General features: G+C 37.1%; 1 protein-coding gene across 2 annotated transcripts; it reads right to left on the minus strand.

Annotated features, from left to right (window-relative positions):
• Positions 1-489: 489 nt before the first annotated feature.
• Positions 490-27,928, minus strand: larp1b (La ribonucleoprotein 1B). 2 transcript variants are annotated; one of them, XM_052580498.1, is made up of 18 exons: positions 27,171-27,928; positions 19,924-19,985; positions 18,744-18,803; positions 17,547-17,772; positions 15,766-15,888; positions 14,202-14,364; positions 10,794-10,938; positions 10,535-10,709; positions 10,168-10,391; positions 7,423-7,785; positions 5,553-5,670; positions 5,266-5,423; positions 4,690-4,796; positions 4,388-4,551; positions 4,132-4,276; positions 3,075-3,184; positions 2,724-2,851; positions 490-2,279 (listed from the first exon to the last, which is right to left on the minus strand). In XM_052580498.1, exons 1-18 carry the CDS (start codon positions 27,532-27,534, stop codon positions 1,896-1,898), a joined length of 3,219 nt encoding a protein of 1,072 aa, XP_052436458.1. In that variant the 5' UTR covers positions 27,535-27,928; the 3' UTR covers positions 490-1,895. The 2 variants fall into 2 exon arrangements, with proteins under 2 accessions (XP_052436458.1, XP_052436459.1); XM_052580499.1 differs by having other exon boundaries at positions 17,547-17,769; positions 27,171-27,905.
• Positions 27,929-27,985: the final 57 nt, after the last annotated feature.

The following is a 27,985-nucleotide window of genomic DNA, read 5'->3' on the forward strand; positions in this document are numbered from 1 at the left end:
CAGTTATCTTCACAACTCAGAATTTACAATCTTTACTATTGCTAAAGTGCAAAATATGCATTTAAGTCCCTTGAACCCTAACAGTTTAGGTAGGGTATCTGTTATTGTTGAAAAAGTGTCTACAGTAATTGTAGAATAAATGTATTGTTTACAACAGTCCAGCTTTATTGGTGTGTTTGTAAGAGGGTTCCTCATGGTAAACATGGAAATATTAGGGAATTTTTAAAGGGTCTTAAGGCCTGGAAACTCATGAAAAATATTTAGTCAACACACATGCTTTAGATTGTGCTTGACTCTAAAATATTGACTACACTGTTTTTTGTGAGTGCAAACTATTTATTACTTTAAAAAAAAATCATTATCCAGGAATCCAAGTAACGGGAAAAGTAATGGAAATAGTTTTGTTCAAAATGTGGATCCCTGTGTAAGATCCAGTAAAACAACACACACGCTGACCTGACTTGAACTCAAGAAATACAATGTATATAATTTTGGGGTTTTATAAACAGATTTTAATGTATTTTATTTTGTATTTTTTTTTTACATTTTACAATATATGAGGAAAGAAAAAAATTAAACCGACATGCATACCAACACACAAGCGCACACAAACAAAAATATCACAATAAAATGAATCAATAAAAATGAACTGATTGAAATTAGAGCACTGCTTTGAATATTTTTTTTTTATGTACAGTTTTCATAAGAAAATATGATACAATCGGGACATCAATTCTGTGTCTGATTAATGATCATAAATGAGAAATAAAACACTGATTTAATGTTATCCGCAAAGATCCAAACTGCAAAATGAAAACATAATGCAAATAAAACTATTCTCTGGGCCACCATGTTTGCAGTCATCTACACTCAATTAAAAAAAAAGATTAAAATCAATTAAGCTTTCAAAAGAGTAAAACAATAAATTATCTCAAACTCAACTCCAATAGGATTAAAAATTTAAAAGAAAGAATAATTCCTCTCAAAAAGACAACATTTCTTAGAAACTTCAAGTACACAGTTGTTTACCAAATTAAGTCGAAATGATCAAAAGGTCAAAGATGTGTTCTCCTCTACTCTGCACCTAAACTTGAGATCACCACCTCTGCAATGTGAACGGCACAATATTCGTTTAAAAGCAGGAGCATTCTGTAGTTCCTGATGATGTTGTGAACACTTTTTACAATCCCTCGCCACTGATAATCTACATAGCTCTCCGGTATTCAGCTCAGACACTCAGCTAATCACAAAAGCATAAAGAACTTAGTATTCAATCACTGTCATATTCCCTACACAAGCTAAAAGAGCAAAAAATGCAAGAAGCTATATAGTGTGTTATCTTGTGTCACCCTCAGTTCAAGTTTTTTTTTAAACATTTTTAAAATAAATGAACTAAATACGTGTAGAGTGCATCTCGCACAAAATTAAAAACACTTAAAAACCAAGAGATTAATTATGCTGACAGAGCTCTAAAATATATATATATTTTTGTCGCTTTTGAAATGTAAGGCATTTGCAAATGTAAAACTAATTTTAAAAGAGATAAAACTGCATTCTATGTAGGAATGCATCTACTGTAAACTTTAAAGCTAAAGAAGTTCACCATGCATACTTGATTCTAAAACCACTAACTGCGGGAAAAAAAAGAAAAAGAAAAAAGATCTTACGGAAGTTAACCTGTCCAGAAAAAGCTCCTTGTACAACACAAAGATATTTCTGGTTTACTCTTCAGTTTGTAAACGCAACGGTCTGACAGTTGGTCTTTGCTTGAACGGTTTGACTGGCTCACTTCTGAGGTTACGGTGTTAAACGTAAGCCTGCACCAGCACTGAAATCTTTTCACAGCTCTAGAGTTAGAATCACACTCAAATACTGTATATAGTGTAGCAAGGGCTTCATTTCTTTGGCTGTTGGGCATCTTTGTTTTTGCTCGTCGCCGCTTCTCCTTTACGAGCATCTGATGAGGTATTCTTCTTCACATTCTCTTTGGGTGGGGCTTTTGTAGACGGGTCATTAGCCGTGCTGCTTTTGGCGGTCTGAGGAGCTGCTTTCTGATTGGCTGATGGATGCTTGGTGGTTTTCCCTGTCGTTGGGGCAGCGGCTTGATGTGTTGTGGTTGTTTTTGCCATCACTCCAGCGGTTGATTGATTGTCTGAAGACGTCTTCGCAACTGTGGTCTGTTTCGATGATGATGTCGAGTTGTGTCGCCTACGTTTCACCTCGTCTCCTGCGGAGGACGCGTGTGCTTTCCTCCTTACTCCTTCCTCTGGCATTGGTGGCTAAGAGAAGGGAAATTAAATTTGGTTTAAGGTTTAACAGACTAATATTAACAGTTAGAAAGTGATTAAATATATATCGACTTACTAAATTAGCAACAAGATCAAAACTGTGCTGAAAAAAACTGTTGAACACACTCGATTACCTTCTGGTTTCTGATCGATAGTCTATACTATTGATAGATAAAATATATATACTTTTGTCTTTTTGCTTTCAAAGAAATCTATACATTTTCAGAATTTCATTATACTTTCTGGCCATGTAAATACCAACAACTGCAAAAATATATATAATAAAATGCATGTATACATTAGATTTTGTTTAAAGGTTTAAAAAACTTCCATTTAAGGAAATGATTTTAGCTACTATTTCGTATGTTAGGCTTTACAGGGTTAACGTGTTATTCTGGGATCACATTCACATGTAAGACTGATGCTTATACTCACATCGACTCTGAAATCATCAATGCTCTTGAATTTGCGGAGGTATTCCTGGAGTTTGGGGTCAATGGGCTGATTCTTCATCTTTGCATATTTCAGGAAAGCCCAGAATTTCTCCAGTCCATATAGTTGACCTACACAAACCCCCAAACATCAGATGCAAGCATATGATGACACATCTTTCAGCAAAAACAAATGGTGGTTTACTAACAAGTTTCCGCTAATGTTCTGAGTAAGTCAATTTCAACCACAAAACACTTGGTGATATGCTGCAAAGTTAAAAAGGCAAAATACAAATTTCTGCCTTTGCATGTTTTTTTTTTTTTTATTTGTTTTGTCAAATCATGATTGTCTGACCTTTTTCATAGTCCTGGATGGTCTCCTCCTGGAAGTCCTTAAAGATGTCTTGTCTGAACCTCCGCTCTAGTCCATAACTGTAGTACCGGAACAGACACTCCAGTCCGTACCTTTTTAAATATTTGAACACACATTAGGAAACCAGTGATGGCCTTCCCAGGGAGCACAGCAGGTAGTGTACAAAAACCTTATACATCTGATCATTTGCATTAATTTCAACATTGCAAACACTATACAAGCAGAAGGTCATGTCTAGTAAAAATTGCACTTGTCTAAAGACTGTAAAATATTCTAAAATATACCACAATGATCTGACTTCCCATAAAAGTTATCAAGGTTGTATAGAACTGTTTTGTTGGTAACTGATTTTGTTACCTAAACTTGTCGGCAAATGCTTTTTATTTTTGTACTGTTAAATGAAACAAAATTTATTGTTAAAGAATCTTCATGAGTTATGATGTTAACAGCATTTAATGTTCAAGATCCTTTCGATATTGTACATGAATTTAAAATTGCATTATGAGTTTTGTTGATAAAAAAAAACAAGTTAAATAGGAGTCCAAGCTCTTAGCGTTCAGGATACAGTACTGAAATACAAACAATCTGTGAGTAAACAACCAGAAGAGTTTATTCATCCCTATATAAGAACCAGACAGACCCTAAAGAAGAATGTTCAGACTTGGCAGCAGTTTTAATGTGGGTGTGTTTGTATGTTGTGTGTTATATCGGTCAAACATGAATGCCAACTTCAACATTCTCTCACAAGAAACTGCTATGCTAGCCAATATTTCATTTAGATTTCATTATTTTAACAGACATGAAACCAGTCTTCTGTAGCCTCTGTAAAACAAATCAAAATTCAGATGCATCTGTAATTCTATTGTTTTAAACCACTGCAGGAACCTCTTTATTTTCAGTATGTCATTTATGTACCCACTTGCCAAACTGGGGGGACTTGAGAAGGGGTCAAATGAACTTGTTTGCCTTACTGCCTGGAATTCCCTTCTCCGGACAAGGTCTACAGATAAAATACAGAATCCAGGACTATGACTCTTACCTGTAGTTCTCTTTGGCATCCTCTAGGGCAAACTGCTTGAACTCCTCGTACATCTTTCTGTTGAAGTTGTCTCTGAGGAAGAAGGACCAGAATCTGAAGAGGGTGTTCATCTCCTGAGACAGACCCACACCTAATCGCTTCCTCTCTGTGGAAAGAAAATCCACGAAAATTAGAAATTCAAGTAAAGCAGGTACAGTTACATATAAATACAGATATACAGAACAGCTGTTGTGTAAAAAACAAACAATCACAACACCATTGAGGCATCGCCGGCGATATTTGTGGTAAACTTGCTGGGTGAAGCCGTTTTCTCTCATAAGCTCATGGGATGGATGCAGGAACTTCGGCAAGGACTGCGGGGTGCAGCCATAACTGCCTGACAATGCAGGAGCTCCTTCTGACGGAGATGCATTCGAGCTGCTGTACAGAAGACGAGGAGGATAATGGGAGAGAAAGAAAGACTGTCAACTATCATGAAACAATTTGCTTGATAATTTCAAATCCCCCCCCAAAAATGTGCAGCTTCTGTTAAGGGCATGACACAAAAAAGCCACAAACCTGATGGAGGACGTACGGGGTCTGTGCTCTCGTGAGTCCATCACCCAGCCTACATGGCACTCCAGAGGAGGGTTAGAGCTGTGACGGGTTTTCCTCTTTCTGGGGGTCTAAAAGAATGAGGTGGAGAAAAGAAAAATTGAAATATGCACCTGGTTAGGACAACTGAAACAACTCAGGGATTAAGCAATAACTTTAAAATGTTAGTTCACCCAAAAATGAAAATGGTGTCATCATACTTGTTCTAATTCTGTATGAGTTTCTTCTTATGTTGAACGTAAGAGAAAATATTTTGAAGAACTCTGGTAATCAAACAGTTGATGGTCCCCATGGACTTCTATATTATTTATTTTCCTACTATGGAAGTCAGTGGGGACCAATAACTGACTGGTTCTTCAAAATATCTTCTTTTGTGTTCAACGTAAGAAAGAATCTTACACAGGTTTGAAACGATATGAGGGTGAGTAAATGATGACAAAACGGGTAATAATCTCAGGCATTACATAAATATAGTTTCAAAAATACACATAAAAATTCATCCTTAAAATCCCAGAATATGTTCTTCTAGTACAAACATACTTTTCCGTCAAGGTTGCCGCTGTCTTTGATGACAGGGTAGAAGCGTGGGGTTTTAGTGGGGTCCTGTCTTCCAGGGGTCCGTGGTGTACGTGGGGTGCGAGGCACACTGGGGGATTCTGGGACATCCGTGGGGAGAGAATGAGCCATGCAAGAATCATCTAAAGAAAAAGAACAGACAAAAAAAAATTACATTTAAATAAATTATTTTATTTATTATTACTTAATTGTTTGCTTCTTTATTCATAAAATAAAGAGATAGATAAATGGATAGATGGATAGATAATCACCTGTCTGACATGATGGAGGGGGCGGGACCTCCTGGGTGGGGTCAATGGGAAGTTTAGGGGTCAGGGTTTCAAACTCATCTTGGCTGATCATGTTCAGCTTTTTGAAATTCTCCACATCCTAAAAATGTTGAACATATTGACACATTATAGAGAGTACAAACAAAGAGCTACAAGAGGGCTAAAAGCATAAGAACTAGTAAAACAAGCAGAGCATCACACTGAAGTGCCCTGATGGGCTTCCAGTTTCTGCCTGTATGAACGATAAAGTCATAAGTGCTCTGTATTTGACTGCAGGCAGTGCACCTGATCAGGTTTACCCGCGATAATTACTTGCAATGGCATCCTTGTAGTCCATCAGAAAGACTCAAACCTATTTGGCCAATGAAAGTGAAGCTTTTAGGCCTCTTAGAGGCATTAAATCAGACATGACATAGTCAATCAGGAGTTTACCAAGAACGTAATGTGTCAAATTAACGTGTCTACACATTGGTCAGTGGTCACAATGGTACACAGCACATATTAATGTAAAGATTGTAGTGCCATCATAAACTCTAACTGATCTGAACAAACACATGCACGTGTGCTCTTTTCCGTCATCTTGTACTGCTGTTTATCAGGCGCCTGTACTTTGAACTTCAGCCCACAGAGACCTTGGCACAGTTAACAGGTGTTACGACTCTCATGAGTGGGAACAGGTGGGTACCCCCAAGACCACTGTACAATTCAAACACATATCTCTGTAAACTGTCAACTTGATAGACCTAGTTGAGTTAAATTAGAGTCGCATTCTTTCAGGGTTTTTGACATTTGCAAATGGCTCAGATTCTGTTGATGTTAGTACGAACTGGCTCATACAACATCAATAAATGAGTTTTTGTCCTGGAGGATCTAATGTCTGGCTGACTCTGGAGGGTACATACAGGTATTTGTCACTGCTCAGTTAAAAACTAAAGATAACTTCGATGAAATTGTAATGTCCTAACAAAACTGAATCATAACATGATATTGAAAGATATTAGCACATATCAAACCCTATAGAAGTCTGTGATCACACGCCAAATCCTAGAGTGTGCAGGTTGGCTGAGAAATAAATCAGCAAAGACACAATGTGCTGCCTAATGTGAGATATGAGATCCTGAGCAAATGTTTTAGCATATTTTTGCTCACTACAGAGCAATTCTAACATTTGCAGAGGAAAATTCCCATGTTACTGCTGAGCGTGGACATTTATCTGAACTCAACAGCTGCTGAACTAAGTCTAACACCACACTCGGCATTAACTTCTCTGTGTTATTACACACTCATTTTGGATTAAAACTAATCTTTTTGTTTACACTATGGCTCAAAATTTTGGGTTAAATAAGATTTTTTTAATGAAATTAATACCTTAATTTAGCAAGAATGCCTTCAATTGTTCAAAAGTTACTGTAAAGACCTTTATATTATTTAAAAATTATTTTGCTTCAAATAAATGCTTTCTATCCACCAAAGAATCCTTAAAATGATTATAGTTTCCATAGAAATATCAAGCAAAATAACTCTTTTCAACACTGATGAGAATCAATTTGAACTGCACAGTGCACCATTATAAGAAATAAAACTTTTCAGCATGTTTATGATGTTAATAAATAATGGGAGATTTCAGCCTAAAATGAAAATTGTCATCATATCAAACCTGAATGACTTTTATAGAACACAAAAGATACTCAGCAGAATGTCCAAGCTGTTCCATACAATAAAAGTGGATGCTGAGCTTCATTTTTACTACATGGAGGCGAGAAGCTTGGACATTCTATTGAACTCTTTATTGCTACATGTAAATCATTTTCGTAATGTTTATAAATAATTGAAAAAGCAACACCATTCTCACCTTGGCATTGGCACACTCTTGCTGCCCTTCTTCCTTTGTCCAGAGATCCTGTTCATAGTAGAACAATCCATCGTTAATGGCTTTGGCAAGGTCAGCTGTAATTTTGGCACGTGGCACATGGTTCCCCGTCCGATCGCCCCCAGGATGTTTCCGCAGGTGAGGGGGGGTCTGAGTAACAATCAGGATCTTGTTTATGTCTTGGTCGTCAAGTTCATCATCAGAATCATCATCTGACCAATCAGTGAAGGTGTTCTTGCGAGGCGCTGCGAGTTGTTCCATTTCTTCATCAAATAGGAAGTCCAGCTCCTCCTGGTCTGCCTCAGGCTGCTGCTTTGGGCTGGACTGAACCAATTCTGTGCGCTCCTGAAGCAAACATGAAACATATCTTATTTAGGTTTATAAATAGGAAAAAAATAAAAAATAAAAATGAAAGCAAGCAAGCAGGAAACAAACACAGAAAGCAGATGGGGATACTCAACTGCAGATGGGGACAAGTCAAGAAGGGGAGGAGGAGGAGAAGGAGAAGGAAGAGGAGGAGGGCTAGGAGGAAGAGGGGTTACTGAGGTCTGCACACCCACAGGACAGGAGATGGAATAATGGAGCGAGGAAATGAAGGATGAAGAGAGATGGAGAAGGAAAGATGTATGTGATCAAAATGCTCAAGCAGAGTCATGAGTCACAAAGGAACAAGAAGAAATGAGAGCAATCCAAAATATGAAAAACTTTTGTTTTTAAAAGTATATAAAGAATTCTCCAAATTGACGCACTACTAGTTTATTGTGCATCCCTATTGTTTCGATTCATACACCGCATATTAGTTATTGGCCAATATTTTCATTTATTAATTTTATGCAGTATTGTTTAAAATAGCAGCACTATTAAAAAAAAGAGATTATACTTTTATTCAGCAAGGGTGAATTAAATTATTCAAAAGTGACAGTATTGACATTTATAATGTTAGAAAAGATTTCTATTTCAAATAAATAATGTTCTTTTGAACTTTCTATTCAAAGAATCATGACAAAATGCATCATGTTTTCCACAACAAAACAATAAGCAGAACAAGTATATATAAAATACATTTTAAGGATAATATATACACACATATATATATATATACACACACACACACACATACATATATATATATATATATATATATATATAAAAATATAAAATATCCTTAAAATGTATTTTATTCCTGTGATCCTGCAGAAATCATAATATGTAATATATATTAGTAATAATATATTAGTAATATGTCATATTACTGCCTTGATGAGCAAAATAAACTTCTTTCAAAAAACATTTTTTAAAATCTTACCAACCCCAATGGTACATTTAATTGTTCATGCTCATTTTCTGTAGTTTTTTGTTTAAGATACCTCTGTGGTCATCTAACACCAACTAAGTTTATTTTACAAAAAAAAGAGACAATTTAACATCACTTAAAATGTAATCTTAAAATGTAATCCTGACCAAATATAAAAATGTATTTCCAACTTTAATACAGTGCATTATAATGTAAACTTTAAAATGACAAATTTTATTTTGCTGTGCTTTATTACATTATAATTTTTTTTTTTTGACAAAACAATATTTAACTTTAATTCTGTTACATAGGGATATGCCAGTATCAAATTTTCCTGTTGCGATTAATTGCTCATACTTTTATCACGTATACGATATTATCACAGTATAGGAATTTAGTTTTAAAAAAGTGGTCATAATAATGTATAACAGGTTAAATAACTTTTTTAGAACAAAAATAACTGAACATTTAAATGCAATAAGGCAATACAGAAAAATATATAAAGTTTAAAGATTAAAGTGCAGAAGAACTATAAAGCCCCATAGTTATCACTTGACAAAAATACTTAATTAGTTAACCATTAACATTCTCAATGACCAATAGCTACATTTGCTGCAGAAGAGATTCATCTTTGTTACAAAATACAAGTATTAGTTTATGTTAGCTCATTAACACGGTTGCAACTTTCGATTTTAACAACGTGTTATTAAATATTGGAATACCTAAGAAGAATGAATGTTCAGAAGAATTATTCATTGGCCGTTTATGTTATCTAATGAATTAACTAATGTAACTCTAATGTAAAGTGTAAACGAACAATAAAGAATCAAAACTCTAGGGCATGTTGTAGTCCAGATTAAAATTAAAAAAAAATTTTTTTTGAAAATAAATAGCCTATTAAGTCAACATATTTAAGTATTTGGCACAGTGATGAACAAAACAAATCCACAAATATGAATGGCTATTTAAATATGTTTTAGAAAGTAGTGCAGCTGCTTTATTTATGGGGTTTCCAGAGGAAAGGCTGTTTTGTTCTGCAGTTTAGCACCATCTGCTGTCAGAGAGTGAATGAGCTTTCATTCAGCACGTCTCTCACGTGTTCCTCCATGTGCTTCAGAGCGCACACACGTCTTTCAAGCATTATACAGCGGTGCTGTGCATTTTGACCAATTGATGGGAATAGAATTCTTAAAATGCATTCCAATTTCAGAATAATTTTAAATATATAATTATTCACGGTATTTAGAAGTGCCCACGATAACAATATTGTGCAAATTAATTACCGGGATATATCGCATTACCGAATACCAGCACATGTCTACTGTTACATTAAAACGACTGTTGGCATGATTTAAAGGACCCCTACAAAACACTGTAACCTAATTTATGTCACATCACGTATAACACGAGACTAGGATCAGATCAGGAAGTACCTTATTTTTTCCGGAGGAGTTTCGGTGTCGTTTTTCCACCTGTATCCACGGCTGGGCGTCTGGATCAGAGAGACTGCTGGACTGCTTTTTAGGCGTATTCACGTCTTTACTAGAGCTGCTTTTTGAGTCTGAAGGAGAGGATTCTTTGGACTGAGGTTTGGCTGTGTCTGTGTCATCACTAGTTTGGCCATTTACCAGAGCAGGCTCGACTGGGGAGGACGACACTGTGGCACATTATAGAGGGAGAGATTTTCTGCAAATTAGTGAGTGTGTTGAGGGCTACTATTTTCAGAATCAGGCAAAATAATAGTAGCACTGCAAAACAATGACAAGTTGCTAAAAAAAAAGCTATCAAACACATCAGAACCTGTGCTGAGGGAGGTGAACGTCTGTCCTGGGACGAACTCGGGGCAGTTAATGAGCTGGGAAAAATCTGTGCGTGGGGAGTCCAGAGAGGGACCTGGAATGGGCCAATGCTCGGGCTCCTCTTTCCTACGGATCTGCTCATCAACAAGCTCCACGACTTCACTTTTCTTCAGCGCCTGCACATACACACAAATACCAGATGTAACACAGCCTAAAGATAATAAACTCCGATATAGCAGAGGTGAAGAGTCAATAGTCACCTCCTTAATGAGGCTGATATCTGTGGTAAGGGCCTGGACTCTGTGGAAACTGGCTATCAGAGAGATGGGCAAAAAGCCTTTCGAATCCATCTTCCTCCGCAGGAAGAAGTCACGCTCCAGGTTTGGGAGACTGAAGTAGTATTCACTAAAAACAAACAAGCAGCCATCTATAAACTCCAAAATAACAATCAAGCATCTGCTGCTGCCTCTAATTACTGTGTATTTAAATACTAACTAGAAAAATAACTACTGCATGTCACGTATGCATGCAATTAAGACATACTTTAAATACAACTTTGATATAATTACATACACATCACATATTTTAAGCTTTGTACTTAACATAAAAATACAAATAAAAACAGACTATAATACCTCTGAAAAACATACATAAACACACACACACACACACACACACACACACACACACACACACACACACACACACACATAAATTATATCTCTGTAGAAGCTCATTTAATAATTTTATTTGTTGCATGGCCATCTGGTATAATGGCAATGAAATATCTTTACAATTCAATAACAATACAATTTTATACAGTATACCTTTAATTTGTATAAAAATATGAAAAAGAGTAGAAAATGGATTTTAAAAAGTCAATAAAGTGAGTTTTAAAGGTCTGAAAACACTAGAGCAAATTGTGCATTTTTCCAATACATATTATTATTAATTATATTACAAACAAATCAGGTGAAATACTAAATTGAAAATATAATATTTCTGAGTATCTTAGTATTTTTTTTACATGTCTCTTTTAATGACAGCAGCACATAAGCTACATGAACAAAATTATATCGTTTTAATTCTTCTCATTTTTCTAAATCCTAAAAGTCTACATTGAGACTTTTAGATCACATTTTATCCGTAAGGCAAAGAAACTTTTAGTAGAAAATAATAACACTCATCATAATCATTATAGTTTTTGATACAATTTCAATAAATAATTGTTCAATAATTTTACAACAATATAAAATACTGCTATAATATAAACTACTTAAGTCTGATATTTGACTATTGGAGAATACCTTTTTAAAAATGTCCATTAATTGAAATTCAATATTCAATGTAGTGCAGAACACATGTAAACATATCCAAGAGTTTTATAACTGCTGCACTTAAACTAATTGAGCTGACTGGATGTCTTGGGAATAAAAGACAGAAATCTCACATCCTTTAGTTATCTATCCATCCATTCCTCCCCCACTTTTTCCAACAACATAGGCCTATGCATTCACAGACCCCCCCCCTCTTCTATTTCCATTTCTGTCCTCTGGGTATTGTGTATTTTGTGAAGTGAGGAACACAACAGTCCCACAGGAGACGGCACAGAGCCTCTGGCAGGATTCCAGTGAGACCAGGTGCAGTGAGACCAAAGCTACAGAGCAGACCTCCACTATCACTGCTGAATTTCATATTTAAATATTGTACAGTAATCTTATAGATCCTTTGGGGAAAAACAGCTAGGAGAAAGGTTGATTACGTATCTCCTAACACATGCGAGTGCCCTGATGAGGCACCTGAAGTTGGAATTTGAGAGACGTGACTGATGATATATCAACCAATCAAATCACCTCCTTAATGTGTAACACACATGGACACAATGTGCTGAAATTCCTGTAAGAAGTAGGCTAGGGTTGCAAAAAGGTGGAAAATTTCCAGCAAATTTACCGGAAATTTTCCGCCCCTTTGCAATCCTAGAAGCAGCTCTAGGAGGAACGCTGTGGCCTCCACCCAGAACACACCTCACATTCCTGCAGCTTTAGTCAGCCGAGGTCGAGACGCCCCTTGTGCCATACTGCAAGTGCAAATTTCAGCGGTGGTGTTTTGGAAGTTTCACTCACTGGTATGTTTAGGTGTGAGGAGAAACTGGGCTTAGAGAATCAGAATCAGAATCAGAAAGAGCTTTATTGCCAAGTATGTTTGCGCATACAAGGAATTTGTTTTAGTGACATAAGCTTCCAGTACACAGAGACACCAACACACAGACAAAAAAAAAAAAATGTAGGCAAATAAATAAGTGTATTAACAATTGTGCTATAAATGATAATGGAATAGGATTGAATAAGATGCAGGGATGTACTAGGATGGAGGGGTAACAAATAAATATAAGGATATTGCACTTTTGTTTGCATAAGCATAAGTGGGGAACATTTAACTGTTCATGAGGTAGATTGCCTGGGGGAAGAAACGTGCAGGACTAGGGATACAGAAACGTGCCAAATGGAAGACACTTGTACGCTCCGTTTAAATAAACAAAAGATTATGAAAATAAAGATGGAATTAGATTGATAAATAATACACTAGAAGATGGCCAAAAAACATCCCAGACACACCACTAAAAGTAGAGTTTGGCAACGAGCCTATTTTTACCAAACAGCACATGCTGAACTTAGCAGAAAATGTTACTACAATTTATCATTGCAGTCTTGTGCAACAGAGACTATTATGAAACAACAGAAATTAACATTAAGATGAAGTGAAAGTTAAAGTCACAGGGGAGGCAATTGTGGCTCTTTTATTAAATATAAAAACGTGTTTGTGGTTTAGAGCGTCTCTTCATATTCCTCTTTCTCACAAACAAAATGTAGACTCCACCAAAGTATTTTCAGCCCTATAAAAATCTCTGCATAGGAAGGATAATTTTTTACTGATCTGTGAACAGTGTTTCTATCAATAAGCATGGATCTAAACGGTTTTTGAAAGACAGGTTTCAGATGTTATGTGTGTGTGTGTGAGTGTGTGTGTGTGTGTGTGTGTGTGTTTGTGTGAGCTTCAAAGCGTTGAGTGAAGTAAGCTTGGCTGAATTCTGTGAATAAGATTACATGGGCAAAAACCCACACACACACACACACACACACACACACAAACAAACAAACACAAACAATAACCTTATGCTGGGTAGTAGAAAGAAAACACACTTTAACTATGCACACTGAAACACATTTTCATTTCCACATTAAATGCAAAAGTCATTATTTCTGAATAACTAGGAAACACCCCCCCCCCCCCCCCCTCCACACACACAGTGTCTTCTATCCTAATCTGTCTGACCCAGATCATCTGACCCTTCCCCATCATCCATAAAGCAGACGAGCTAAATTAAGGACACACACAGACAGGCAGTGCCAGGCCAGCCAATGCAGCAGCTGCTCCCCCTACTGCTGGTAATGTGTGAAACACCAAGAATATAATACAGCCATGTGTGCACTGTTTAATGCAAATTTACCAAACTGCAGAAAAGTACAAATCCTCATAACGTCCAAAATTTGTTGTGATATGACCAATAAAAAGAAACCATGCGGTAAACTTAAAGATTAAGAGCTGGAAAAGAAAACCAAGTGCGGTATTTTGTATAAATTCAAAGAGAAGAGAGACACTGAACTTACATTTGGCGTTTGATGTATTCCTTAAGTAAATTCTCCTCGATCGTATACATCTGCACGCGATTACCGTCGTCATAGTAGTAGACCATGTTAGTGCCAAACTCGGCCTGAGCTGTGGACCCATCCAGGTATGAGTCCCGGTAACTGTGGGAGTAGTCAAAACGACCTGAAAAAAAAAAAAAAAAAAGATTATACATGATGTACATTTTTATACATATACCCTAGGTGTACATGACTTTCAATCGGAATAATATAAAAAAATGTCCTGGATCTTCCAAGCTTTATAATGGCAGTGGATGGGGTTTAAGATTTTGAAGTCCAATAAAAAGGGGATAAATCCAACATAATATGTGCTCCACAAGGCTCCCGGGGGTTAATAAAGGCCTTCTGAAGTGAAGCTATTGTTTTTTTTTTTTTTGTAAGAAAAATATCCATTATTTCTTTAACTTTATAAAATGTAATTTCTAGCTATATATCGATCACGAGAGATGATGTAGGATGCATGCATAGCACAGGCTCCGGTGAGAAGATTCTAGTCCCATGAGAACCAAGTTTTGTTTACTGCAAAGGCTCTTGGCTTATATCGAAATCCTCCAACATTTTTCGTTACAAATCCTTAGTTTTTACCCTTAAGTCCTACATCATCCACTGGAATGCCACTCTCTCGCGAACACACATATGTCAATTAGCCGAATCTAGAGATTGTGTTTTATAAAAGTTTGAAATATAGATATTCTTACAAAAGCATAGATTATCTTCAGAAAGCCTTTATTAACCCCTCGGTGTGGTGTGGAGCACTTTGGTGGATTTATGGACTTTTATTGGACTTCAAAATCTTCCATTTCCCCATTCCATAAACTTGAAAGCGCCAGGACATTTTTTTATGTAACTCTGATTGTATTCGTCTAAAAGCAGAAAGTCATATACACCTAGGATAGCTTGAGGGTGAGTAACTCATTGGGTAGTTTTCATTTTGTGGGTGAACAATCGCTTTAAGGCCCCGGTATACTTCAAACGAAATCGAAGAGTGAACTGATATGATGAGCCCTGGAAAACACTTTTGTTGCCTTAACAAAAAATAATGCTGAAATTCAGTGCATTTTATTTACTAGAGTGTCATAATGACAATTTTTTTTAATTCTTTAATTAGGGTGTATTCACACCAGGAAAGTCTAGTTCACTTGCATTGGTCCAGACCAAATACAATGTAGATTTTTTTTTTTTTTTTTGGTGCAGTTCACTTTCACACTTCCCTTTTTGCAAGTGAACCAAAACCACACGTGTGCTTAAAGTCAACCATTCATTGGTTCATCCATTCAACCATACCAGAGTTGGTTTAGAAGAGGACCGAGACCACTTCTTCAGCTGGGTCTCGGTACGGTTGTTTGGTGCACATCTGAGTGCGACTGCTGTATTCAGACCTGCCCAAAAGATCCGCACCAAGGGGGGAAACGAACTTGAGTTCGCTTCAATCGAACCAAACAAGACAGGTGTGAATACACCAAGTCAATTTAAAAGTCTGCCTGAGAATTGATGTGTAGGTTGTTTAGGGATGTTTATTAGTAACCTCGTCCACGACCTCTGCCTCGGCCGCGACCTTTGCCCCTGCCCCTGGGGCCTCCGCGGACACTGCTGCCCTCGCTGCGAACGCTCGCTGAGTCATCAAAGAAATCTCTTTCTCTCCGCCAGCCTGAGGAATGCACAAAAGAAAAGGACAAAATAAGAACTGAAATTAACAGTGTAAAATATTTAAAGTCATCTTGAAATTAAAAAATGAACACTAAAGTCTTCAAAGGGACTTGTACTGCACAAACACCTCACGTTTGGGAAAAACCTGATAATCATGTTTTCCAGCATGATTTCAAAGTCGTGAGATTTAATGAAAGCAAAAACGTATGACTGCCTGTGCAAGGCAGTTTATATGAATTCATGAAACATATTTACTTATTTAATTTGTGACCTAGAAAACTTTCGTATTTAATTAGGTCACAGTATTTATTTGTTTAAAATCATATTACAATTTGTAATCAACACTGGAAATTTGCACCCTACTATATTCATGCTAAATTCAGATTAGTACATAGGTACATAAACAGTGCTGTCTCTTCATATCTGTGTTTTAAAACACAGAAAATGCAAAAAACAGAAAGATAAAGAAGCTTTCCAAAACCAGCCTAGGGGCTTTTAGTAATGCCTTTATATCCTCCTGCAGATGTCTTACCATAACATTTAGACTATAATTCACAGCAAATTACCCCACACTAACATCTTAAGACAAATTCATGTGAGATTTATGAAGAAATGAAGAAACAATTTAATTAAGTAATCAGTATTGTGTAATACTTCAAGAATATTGAGTGTCTGCGTGTGTGACTATGTGCACATGTGTGTATGTGTTAAGACATGCGTGTGTGATTTAATGCATTAACGCGTCTAAAACCCGCCCAGGCATCATGAGAGTTTCTAAGCACTCAATTCTTTCAGCGTCTGTCTTTTCTCTCACTGTTTTTAGCTGGAGGTTGCTGGTACACGTGTGATCATGTTCAAGTTCCCACATTTTTTCCTAAAGTTTCTAGAAGTGTTACGAAGGTGTGGCGAGTCGTTTTTTTTCCCACGTCCACCCTTTTTTTTTTCATCTAAACTAAAGAAATGAATAGCACTTCTGACAAGTTTTTTTTTTTACCATTTGATACATGACTTCACAAAATTAAACCGATGTTTAAAAGACATTTTTAACAATTAAGGTTTTTAAGTTACAAGGGTAGTTACCTTTGACCCCTACCCATAACTTTACATGACTGTTCCCTTTACATGCCATTGTTGTTTTTTTCTTTATTTTACAAACAAATTTGAAAGATTATTATCTTGTTTAACGAAAAGATGCTTCTTTTTTTAACCGTTAATCCATCTACAGGCTAAAACAATCACTTCAGTGAGTGTGTAATGATTACTGATGAGACGCATTAGATCAGTCCCAGATTTATTCCACATAAAGGTGGTTCCCTATCATGATGACAAATGCTGGGTAACCCCCCTATTATTGGACGTGTTCCCATTCAGAATAAATTAATCATGAGTAATAAATGCACCTGCAAATAGGACATTTTTACAATGGCTTCAGCAATCAAGTGTGCATAATGCTGTATTCACACCAACAGGAATTAGTATAAAGCTCAACGGCCACTGCGATTTGTACACTTTCAAAAACTGTGAATGGAGTTGTATACACATTGTATACAGCATACAGTACTGGAAATAGTGTATTATTTGATCAGCTGCCTAAACTCAAAAATAAAAAAGGCATATTTCCAACAAGAGATAAAAAGTTCATGTTGTCGTCTGTATTACCTCCTCTCCTACGGGGGGCACTGTTGTGCGTATCCTCTCCATCCTCTGTCTCCTGTTCGTTTGAAAGTCCTGTGATTGTCTCCGACTGTGCCTCCCTGTTCTCCTTACTGTCACTCCCATCACTTCCGCTCTCCTTCTCTCTCTTCTCTTCACTGCAGTCCTTCTTCCTCTCCCTCCATCCGGACGTCCCTTTCCTCACCTGCACGTTTATCACATTCTGCTGCTGCTGAGGAGCACAATCAAATCAATCTCTCAGTAAATTAAACCTGAACTTAGTAGAATGAAGCCAGCAGTCCAGTCAGATAAAAACCAACACAGATACATTTCTTCCACAGGTCTGAAGGCACCAGATATGGAATGAACATGCCACGAGATGATGTTAAGCTGAATGTCCAGGCTGCTCTTTCTTATTCAATTTATATTGTAAATTTGTAAATTTATAATATTCTGAAGAACTTTGAATGCACACAAGTGTGTTGGGAAAATTTACTTTTAAAAGAAATGCACTATAATATTGTTACTAATTGTTATTTGGTTACTTTTATGGGAAGTAATGCATTGCGTTAGTTTTTGCCACCTGTGCTTGCTTGCTATTTTAAATAATTTTTTTTTAATTGATCTGTTATTTAACTACTTTACTAGTTAGTAGAAAAAGTAATCCAATTACGTAACTAGTGTTACTTGTAAGTCAATTACTTTTGCCTTTTGAAGAAGAAAAAATTAAATGAAGATGCTTCCAAGTTGACATCTGAATATCTGAAATAAATTAATTATACTTACAGGCGTTCAATACATTTTAGGGTTCACTTTTTTTTTTAAACAACCAATTAATGTATACGTTTCTTAATTACTTTTTTTCACAAATAGTAATTTTCTACTTTAAAAAAAATATTTTTTTACTTTTAACAAAACAACAAAAAAATATATTCATTATAAAAATTGAAATTTATATACAGCATTCAGGTTTTCTGAGACTAAGGTATAAACAGTAGAAATCATACACAGCTGCTCTTCAGATTCAAGCTGGACATACTGAGAAATTAGTAATTATTATAATGTCCCAACATCAAAAATCTAATGGTAATAAAATAATGTGTCACTCTTACCATTATGTAAATCAAACGATAAATGCCTGGAACTGAACAAACTTGAATACAAAACAGTACAATTTCAATTTAAATGCAGTGTCTTCCTCACCTCCTTATTGGCGATTTCTCCAGGGGTCGGCCAGTTTGTGATGTCACTGAAGTCACTTGACTGCAAATGGAAATGAAAGAAAGAGAGAAGCAAAGTTACATCTGTACTGAAAGTTCTCATCCTTCATCACAATCTATTACTACAACAGCCAACTCCTGTGTAAGAATATAAACGGGAAACGCACAAATCTAACATCACCCCCATTTGATTTGAACAAACAGAAAAATTTAAAAAGCAGGATCATTCCTTAATGATTGTCAACTGAAAGGCATTGGTAGATGCATGCTCTCTCAACATCCAGTTTAAATGATTTATGAAGAGGCAGCTGCTCCACTCCACTGACGTCTGTGTGTCAAATACTCCTGAAGTCGAGTTTCCACACTACATGACAACTTTAGTTCAGTATTTAACACAGAAAACATCATTTTGACTCTGTGGGGGAAGTGTGGCTTTTCCTTTCTCGGAGATCATTTCACCTTCTATTACCGGAGGAACGTCAATCATTCCTCAAGCCGCGAAGCAATCCAGAATTCCAAGTGGCATATCGGATTCCACTATCGTCCTAAAATTGGTCCTGGGTGTCCCAGATGCTACAGCTAGACGGTACAAAATGGTATAACCGATGTGAACTAACAAGGCTAGTCATAAGTCACAGTCTTTTAAAAATACTAAAACGCATGTGGGATGAACACTGAATAATATACTAATGTACAAGGGAACCTGTCAAGTGGTGTATGTGTTCGTAAGTGGAGATAAAATAACATGCTATGGAGTCAGTCAAAGGGACAATTCTACTGCCCCTGTTAGGACTAAATATGAACCCTCTATGTGCTCTCTCTGGAATGGCCCGCTGAGGTAAAAGTCAAAAACTCATTTGCTGACTCTCTGTTGACTACCACCCACACAAAAGACTGAACAGAGCGAGCAAATATCCACTTAAATACAAACAGAAGCCAAGCTGCTCAATAACTGTCTGCTGCTGACCCCTGATCCAGACCAGGACATCCAGAAACTAGACTGTTACACAAACAGACTGGAGGAAAAAACTGCCACTTTTACAAATAGATACAAAAAAAAAGAGAGAGATGTCCATATGGATCTACATAGTATCTATAATTAATGACAGGGATTAAAGTTGATTAAAAATTAAAAGGTTAAAAATTGCTTAAAAATTACTAACCTTACTGGTCTTCCTCGGCCTGGGTTTGCTGGCACGGACAACTTTGGTAGGACTCTGGGGTTCTGTGGACAGATAACAAAATCAAGTGAGAGATTATGTTTGATATAGTTCATTATATCAATATGATATAGCCATTTTTGTAATTATTATACCATGACAGGTCGAAGTGACGTTTGCAAAGTTGAGAAAAAAGTTGACTTCTGCAGAGTTAAGAAACTACAAATGCAGATCTATGTCAGTCCACCACTGAGTGTGAGGCCTGTCATAAATGCTTAAATGTGTCTTTGCCTGTGGACACGTGCAGTATGACCTAGACCTTCTAAGTTTAAACAAAGTGATAATGACTCTTTGAGGGCATTTACACATTAAACCAACTTCTACATATTACACACGCATCTGTACAGTAACCACCTTTTAAAACAATTTTTAAACAGGAAAAACTTGAGCAATGTCATAGCAATGCCTTATAACACTTGGTAAAACACCTCTCCAGGCTTTACAGGGCACACAACACACTATTTCAAAACAGCTGTTAATACATAAGTACAGTGTCTGGATTATCTATAAAACACCTCCAGGCTACAAAGTTTAGTTAATTAATAGCTCAAAGTATGATCATAAATACTGCATTTCTTTATTCACGTGACTCTTGAATTAATACTGGATTTTCATCCTCCGGGTATACCAGATCTGTACTTAAAATCTACAAACGTCTCTCTCTCTCTGTGTCCAGTGTTGGTTGTTCAATACATACTAAGTGCTGTGGTCAATTATCTGGGAACAGCTTCACTTCGATTGTAAAGGCACACGCCAGCACCTGCACAGCAAGGTCATGCATCCACACGTGTAAAACATTAACTTCCTTTGTGAGATGAAGCAGCAAACAACATTTCTATGAGGGCCAGTGAAAGTGGAGTCATCCGTGGTATTCAAATCCCCCCAACACAATGACACTGCCCCTATGGGTTTTTGTGCCACTGTTCACACAACCAACAAACCGGCTACATCCTCACAAACTTCCCCCACCATAATCACAGTCACACTAGCAGATATAAACAGCGTTTAGTTTTTTTTAAACAGCAGGAGAAATATGATGCTAATGATAACAGTGTAACTGTTGGTGTAGTCTAGCCTATCCTATTTAAAAAGACAAGAACGATCTCGCTAAGGAAGTTAGAATAATGTAGAATGTGACACAACTGTATGTCTGACTTTAATGAACATAAATCCTTTCATTGCAACATTTTCCAACTTTTCAATTGCACAGGAGGAGTTTAAATTCTTTGTGGTTGTGGAGAAATGATCATGCACGCTTTAAGATTAACATACTGGTCTTAAATGATCACATGAAATCAGCTTTATTCTTCAAAAGTAAAGCAGCATTCAAAGCTTTTTCCCTGTGGGAGAATCAAACACTACTTTGTTGAAATTGCCAACAAAACCGGTTCAAATTTCTTTACTTATTAAAAAAAGCTGTCAGGATTAAACAGGCAATAGAGAGGGACGCCCATTCCTGGGAGTGTCCGGGGTCCTTTATCATTACTGAAAGGATGGCCTGTATTGATAAGGCACTGGGCGCTTGCTGACAGTGTGGGGTGTGACTATACATACAAACTTACTGATACTGTCCCACTGAAACCTTTCTGTCAGTAAATACGGCCTGAGGCTTAATAACGTAATCTGATGCAAATGTTCATTTAAATCACTAAAATGTCAAGCCAGGAGTATTATATAAAGCCAGTTAGGTTGCTATTGCTATGCCAATAAATAAAAGCTTAACAAAAGTTTGTCAAGTAACTAGGGTCAGTGACATGGTCAAGAAAAAGAAAATATATTTTTTTCAATTATAAAAAGATATCTAAGATGTACTCTTTGTGTTCATGTAGGTTTCATATAGAACATTATTATTATTATTATTATTATTATTAAACTTAATTTGTGAAGGTATTAAAATTAATTTCTTTAAAAATGTCAAGTGGTGTAACTATTAAGTAAAACATTCTATTCACAGTTTTCAACATTGCAAATATTTTTGAACCCCATATTAGAACATTAGAATATCAGCATATTAGAATGATTTCTAGACAGAATGATCTAGGTTTTCTTTCTAGGGTCATGTGACAATTAAAGAGATAGTTCACCTAAAATTTTTAATTCTGTCATTTATAACTCACCCTCCTGTCGTTCCAAACCTGTAAGACCTTTGTTCATCTTCTAAACACAGATTAAGATATTTTGGTGAATTCCAAGAGCTCGGTCAAGGTTCAGAAACGTAGTAAGGACATCGTTAAAATGATCAGTGGTTCAACCGTAATTTTTTTGAAGCTACAAGAATTCTTTTTGTGCACAAAGAAAACAAAAATAATAACTTTATTCAATAATTTGTCTCCTCCGTGTCACCCTGGTGGCATTTCGGAGAGTATCACCAAAGTCTCTTTCTGTCAAGGCATGTCACTCGGCGGTCATCTTTGAAACGCCTCTCTGGAATGCAAGTGCAACTCCTATCTCTTTGAATGCGGAAACATCAAATTCTCCCAAACGGTTCACTAAGCTTACGATTAAATTTCAAATTTGAAAAATCACCAAAGAAATCTGACAAAAACTGTGTCATAAATGTTTATTTTGCTCAAATTACGTTATAAAAAGTTCATTATTCAGGCTACATCAGCAATCCTAAGCGCACGTCTCAGAATGCGGTTTATATAGCAACCTGAACTTATAACAGCAGCTGCAGTGATCCGCTGCCTTAACCGATTAACAATTGGCTCTTCCATTCATAAGGTGAGGCTTTCTGCAATTGACCTATCCGTAAGCCCCTCCCCTCGAACACAGATAAGCCAATGGCAGTTAAGTATCAGGAACTTCACAGAGAAACACTGGAAAATCCGAAGCTCGCACCGATTTAATAGCGTTTATGCTACAAAAATGGAAAAACTATGTGCCTAGGGTACTTGTAACACTAATTTCCGTTATCCTGAGAGCATAGGCAATGGAATTTATTTTATTCCATTTCCAAATCCAACCAAAGCAGAGCAAAATGTTTCATTCTACCCCAATCACAATGAAGATGAAAACGTTCAATTTCTGGTTGTCATACTTATACATTCATTAAATAACAAATTTCATCTGCTTAAGCAGAACGTTAATGTCATAAGGTATCTCTGGCTAAAACTAGCTAGTGTTAGCGTTAAAGTTACAGAGTCCATGCTAACGTACAAACCTAAATAGTGAACTGCTCTCACGTCATATACCATGGAGTCAAAGTCAAAAACACATAAACAAAGGTCTATATGAGAGTGCCTCTCCATATTAATCTGGTTAAATGTAAATAAATGTAATCTTACTCTGCAGTATATGAACAGTGTTGATCTGGGATGATGTCATTGCGATCGTGACGACCGTAATATAATTCTCCGGTTTACATTATGAACTGTATTTTAACATATTTATTTTCAAGATCTTTTATAGGCCTATATTCCTGCATGGCATATTTAAGTCCAACTCGAAGGTCCATCTGTGTCCCAAATTGATCAGAAACACTTCTGAAGGTGGTTTTCACTGAAAGCTGTCATTGTAAGACAATGAGCAACTCCGTTTGTTTGAGTCAGCAACAGTAACTAAGGGGGGCAGGGCTTACCGATAGGACAATTGAGCTACCATACTGAGTGTTACATTTTTCCCCATTCAAAACTATAGGAGTGACAGGTCTTTCACAGATAAATTGTTTGTATTCAGTTCAAAGTGTAAAGCGCATAAACAATGTATCCACGTACATAAGTTGAATATGTGTTTACATATTTGATACTCTCCTAAATGGCACCACAGGGTGACAAGGAGGAGACAAATTGTTGAATAAAATCATTATTTTTGTTTTCTTTGCACACAAAAAGTATTCTTGAACCTTTCAAGGTTAAACCACTGATGTCACGATGATTATTTTAACAATGTCCTTTATGTTTCTGGACCTTGATCATGTTAGGATCCTTGTTGTTTATGGGAGGGTCAGAGAGACCTAAAATATCTTAATTTGTGTTCTGAAGATGAATTAAGGTCTTATGGGCTTGGAACGACATGAGGGTGAGTACTAAATTACAGAATTTACATTTTTGGGTGAACTATCCCTTTAAGACTGTAGTAATGGCTACTAAAAAACTGCCATCTAATAAAATACATTACAATAGAAAAGTTATTTTTCAATTTTTATAAAAAATCATAATAATCACAATCATAAAAGCAGCCTTAATAACCATAAAAGGCTTCATTCAAAAAACATCTTTCCATCCGTAAACATTTGAAAGGTAGTGTAATACAAACACTGCACCACCTACAACTAGAAAGTTAGAAAATGTGACATTCACATTTAGCCACAAAAGTTATAACCTCTCAAAGATGACCACATACAGGTATCATTACTGTAAAAGCACACTAAGCTGTTCACAAAAAAAACCCAATGGTTGTTTGACGGGGGGCACTCTATTGTCAAATGTCAGCTCAGCTAACAAGTCATGTGTACATACTCTAAGACCAGAGTAATGGTTGTTAAAACACTGCTATCAGTCCACACATCTGACAGCATTCTGATCATTTAAAGCAAAGCACACATTTCTGATTTTCAACACAGATCCCTGATGATCAACCTGAGAGCTTCTTTCACATCACAGTCCCATCTGCAAATACTTGGCATCATGACATGAATTCCACATTACAGAAAGCACAAAGACCTTTGGCTTAACAAGGTCAGTGATATCTACAGCTCTGTTTATTCATCAGAATAATGACACGAACAATGCATATGGATTGACATAACTCACACTACAGACTAGATTGGTTTGGTCAAACCACAAAGGAGAAATGCTCATTTATAATACATCTCCATTAAAACTGAAAACAAATGTTTTTTTCATAAGGAGAAACAGGAAATCAGCCATGTAATTCAGACACTCGACTTAATGTAATTCAGCTGAGGGGTTTAATCATTCAAAGACTAACATAAAGGAATTTAATCACCTTACAAAACACTGATTGCCCAGGACTGGCTTGAAAACATCATCTTTATTTGACAAGATGTCTATCACCCAATACTAGATACAATGGGCAGTGATGGACCAAAAGTTCAGCAATTTTGAATGATGACCTAAAGCAATCAGGTCTTTTCTTCTGAGATGCACAAACTTTCTTAAAGTTGTTTCAATCAGCCCCTGAAATTAGATTCTCAACAAGCTAATGAACAAAACTGTATATCTGCAAATATCTTGCACTTCTGGCTTGTGATCTCCTTACTACTGTCAGTGATGTTTAGTTATTCAAACCAAGTTATTTAAAGGTGAAGTGCCTTCTTTTTATTGCATTAACATTACCTGTTTTCAAACAGGTTTCCTACACACTTCCCCCGTCAACCATAGTCAACCAAATTGTCACCCAAAACCATTGCCATTGTTTGAACACTGGTCCATTGCTGGAGCCAATCTATTTTTACATCAGATCAAAACAATGTGCCACAGTGTTTACACTTCATTGGGGAAGTTAAACTACGAACAGCTAAATTAGTCATCTGTTTATTCTTAACATCTAAAAAATGGTCACTCTTTACCCTATACACCAATGTACATACATAGTCTCGTTCCTAACAATCTAGTGTGAACAAAAGCCATTAGATGGTCTTATCAATGGACACAGTAATGTTCAGTTTAGGGAGTGGTCTAACATTAACATTCCTTTAAAACTACCATATTGTCAAAAGGTCAGCTCAACAGGTGAGCTGCACACTACCACAAAAACAATGGGGATCCAGAAACCAAATGTTCTAGTACTTATGAAGTCTTAGCAGCTGTGTAAGCGGGGTTGAAACTCGGTGTGGAGCGGTGAGGGTGTAAAGGCCTCTCATGAGCTCCTGCTGGAGTTGCATTGCTCAGCACTCCACGTGCTCCCGTGCAACTCGATCAGATGGGGTGGGGAGAGGGGTTAAATCTGCCCACATCAGCAAGTCTGTCCAAATACACCCAAAGGATCGAGGCACACACGGGTCTATCGGCAGAATGATGTGGGAACGGACGTTTTTGATAGGCGTTTATTCCCACTACCACCATATTTGGTCACATAACAAATGAGAAAAAAAACCCCACGGGCTTCCTGACAACAACATGCAGGGAGTTTAACTTAAATAAAACAACTTAAACTTGCTCCAATCCCATTAAAATAGTCTATGAGAAAATATGAGTAACGTAACAGGATCTTATAAGTGTGTTTTACGTATTATCTAACTTTTAAAACCGCAGTGTTTTAATCAGCCGAGCCAGGAGAGAACAGCATGTCAGCCAAACCACAAACGAGATTCCGAGACTAAAAGCCTTAAACGCTGCAGTGACAGTCACAACCACGTATAGACCCTGTCAGAAGTGTGAATAAAACAAAGAAGTGTGACATTTATTGCTTTATACCGCATTAGAGGATTAAACAATCTGCGGTGTTAGCGCGTTGCTAAACAGCTATGTCCGATTCGTGAATGAATCGTTCTTCAGAGTCGGACCTTTTCAATACGAACCAAAGCTATCTCGGAATTGTTTACGAATCGGGATGATACGACATTATCTAATGCCAGTTTTATCGAGCACCGCTAGTATCAATAAATTGTGTTTCATTCAATTAAAATGAGCAAAAATTAACTAAAGAAGCGATTAATGTCAAATCTAATTATAGCTTAGTGTTTGAACCCAGTTCATAAGTACGAAATAATATTTGATAAATCAATTTCAAATGAAAAATCAATCAATACAATTAACACTCTTATTAATAAACAGCAATAAGTGTCCAAATACGTTTTTATTAAGAGCATAATGTCACTCCAGGTTGCCAAGGGCGTCATCATAACGTACAACAGTGTCAGAATCAGTCAATCAAACGAACTGTTCAAAGGAACCGACTCGCTGTCCAATCACTAGTGCTAAAGCTAACAGGCCACGCCCCCGAGACTGATTGGTCCGTTTGTCTGACCATGTATGAAAAATACACTTTACAGCTATGGGCACAAAGTTTATGAATTATCATCAATTGCGAGAATAGCCGCAGTTATCACATGTTTCAAGGCACAGTTTGCACGATCACACGAAAAATGGCATAAAAGTGAAATGACAGGAGTTTAATGGCCGCTCCTGTTTGCAATAGCACATGCGAGCTAACAGAGCACATGTGTGCATGAGAATACATGCTGTAGGAGGAATAAACGTGTATCGTGATCATACACTCCCTACCTGTTTGTATCGAGGTGTTTGTGCCATTATTAGGAGGGCATGCGTTCCTCTTCGTCCATGGGTTCACTTTTGGCGGAGGAGCCTCGATCACATTCTTCTTGGAAGTTTCTGCCTTGGGGCTTGATGCGTTCTGCTCGTTCTCCTTATCGTTCGTGTTGTCCGTGCTTAACGTTAACCCATCCGCTATGCTTTCCATGACCCCCTGTTTCTGATGTTTAGAGTCGACCTGAGGAGGATCCTGCTGCTCCTCCTCGTGGCTCGGTCGATCAGGTTTCTTAGGTCGATCCGTGTCCGACTTGTTTTGGTTCCCTTCGCCCAAACAACTGACTGTCACGTCCAAGTCACTCGCAACTTCAGTGGTCATGGTTCAAAAGCGCAAACGCACACGCGTTGTTGTTTTCTCGATATCCAGCAATAGTTATTTTCCAACGCAAATGGAGAAAAGGACTCGGTCAAAGCCGTTGCAGCTAGAGCACAAGTTGACAGCCAGCAGCTTGAAACGCGGCGGAGAGCTGCATCGGACTTTTTCGCCTTCTTAAATGTCAAAATGCTCGATCCCTTAAAGAAGCCATGCTGTGCTATCACACTAACTGTGTACAGTAAGCAAAACGAAGAAAATAAAAACTTTACCAATGTGTCCAATCCACTTCACGATTTGGCTGATCTGCAACTCGCCTAAATAAAAGGAAATACTACGAACGGCCACGAGTCAGTGGACGAGTGTGTGGCGCCTCTCTGTTGCCCCTCGCGGTCACGCGGCGCCACTGCAGAACCGAAGAACGTGCTTGATCAAAGGCAGTGTTGCCATGTCCACT

This window comes from Carassius gibelio, chromosome B17 (assembly GCF_023724105.1).
Source record: "Carassius gibelio isolate Cgi1373 ecotype wild population from Czech Republic chromosome B17, carGib1.2-hapl.c, whole genome shotgun sequence".
Lineage (NCBI taxonomy): Eukaryota > Metazoa > Chordata > Actinopteri > Cypriniformes > Cyprinidae > Carassius > Carassius gibelio.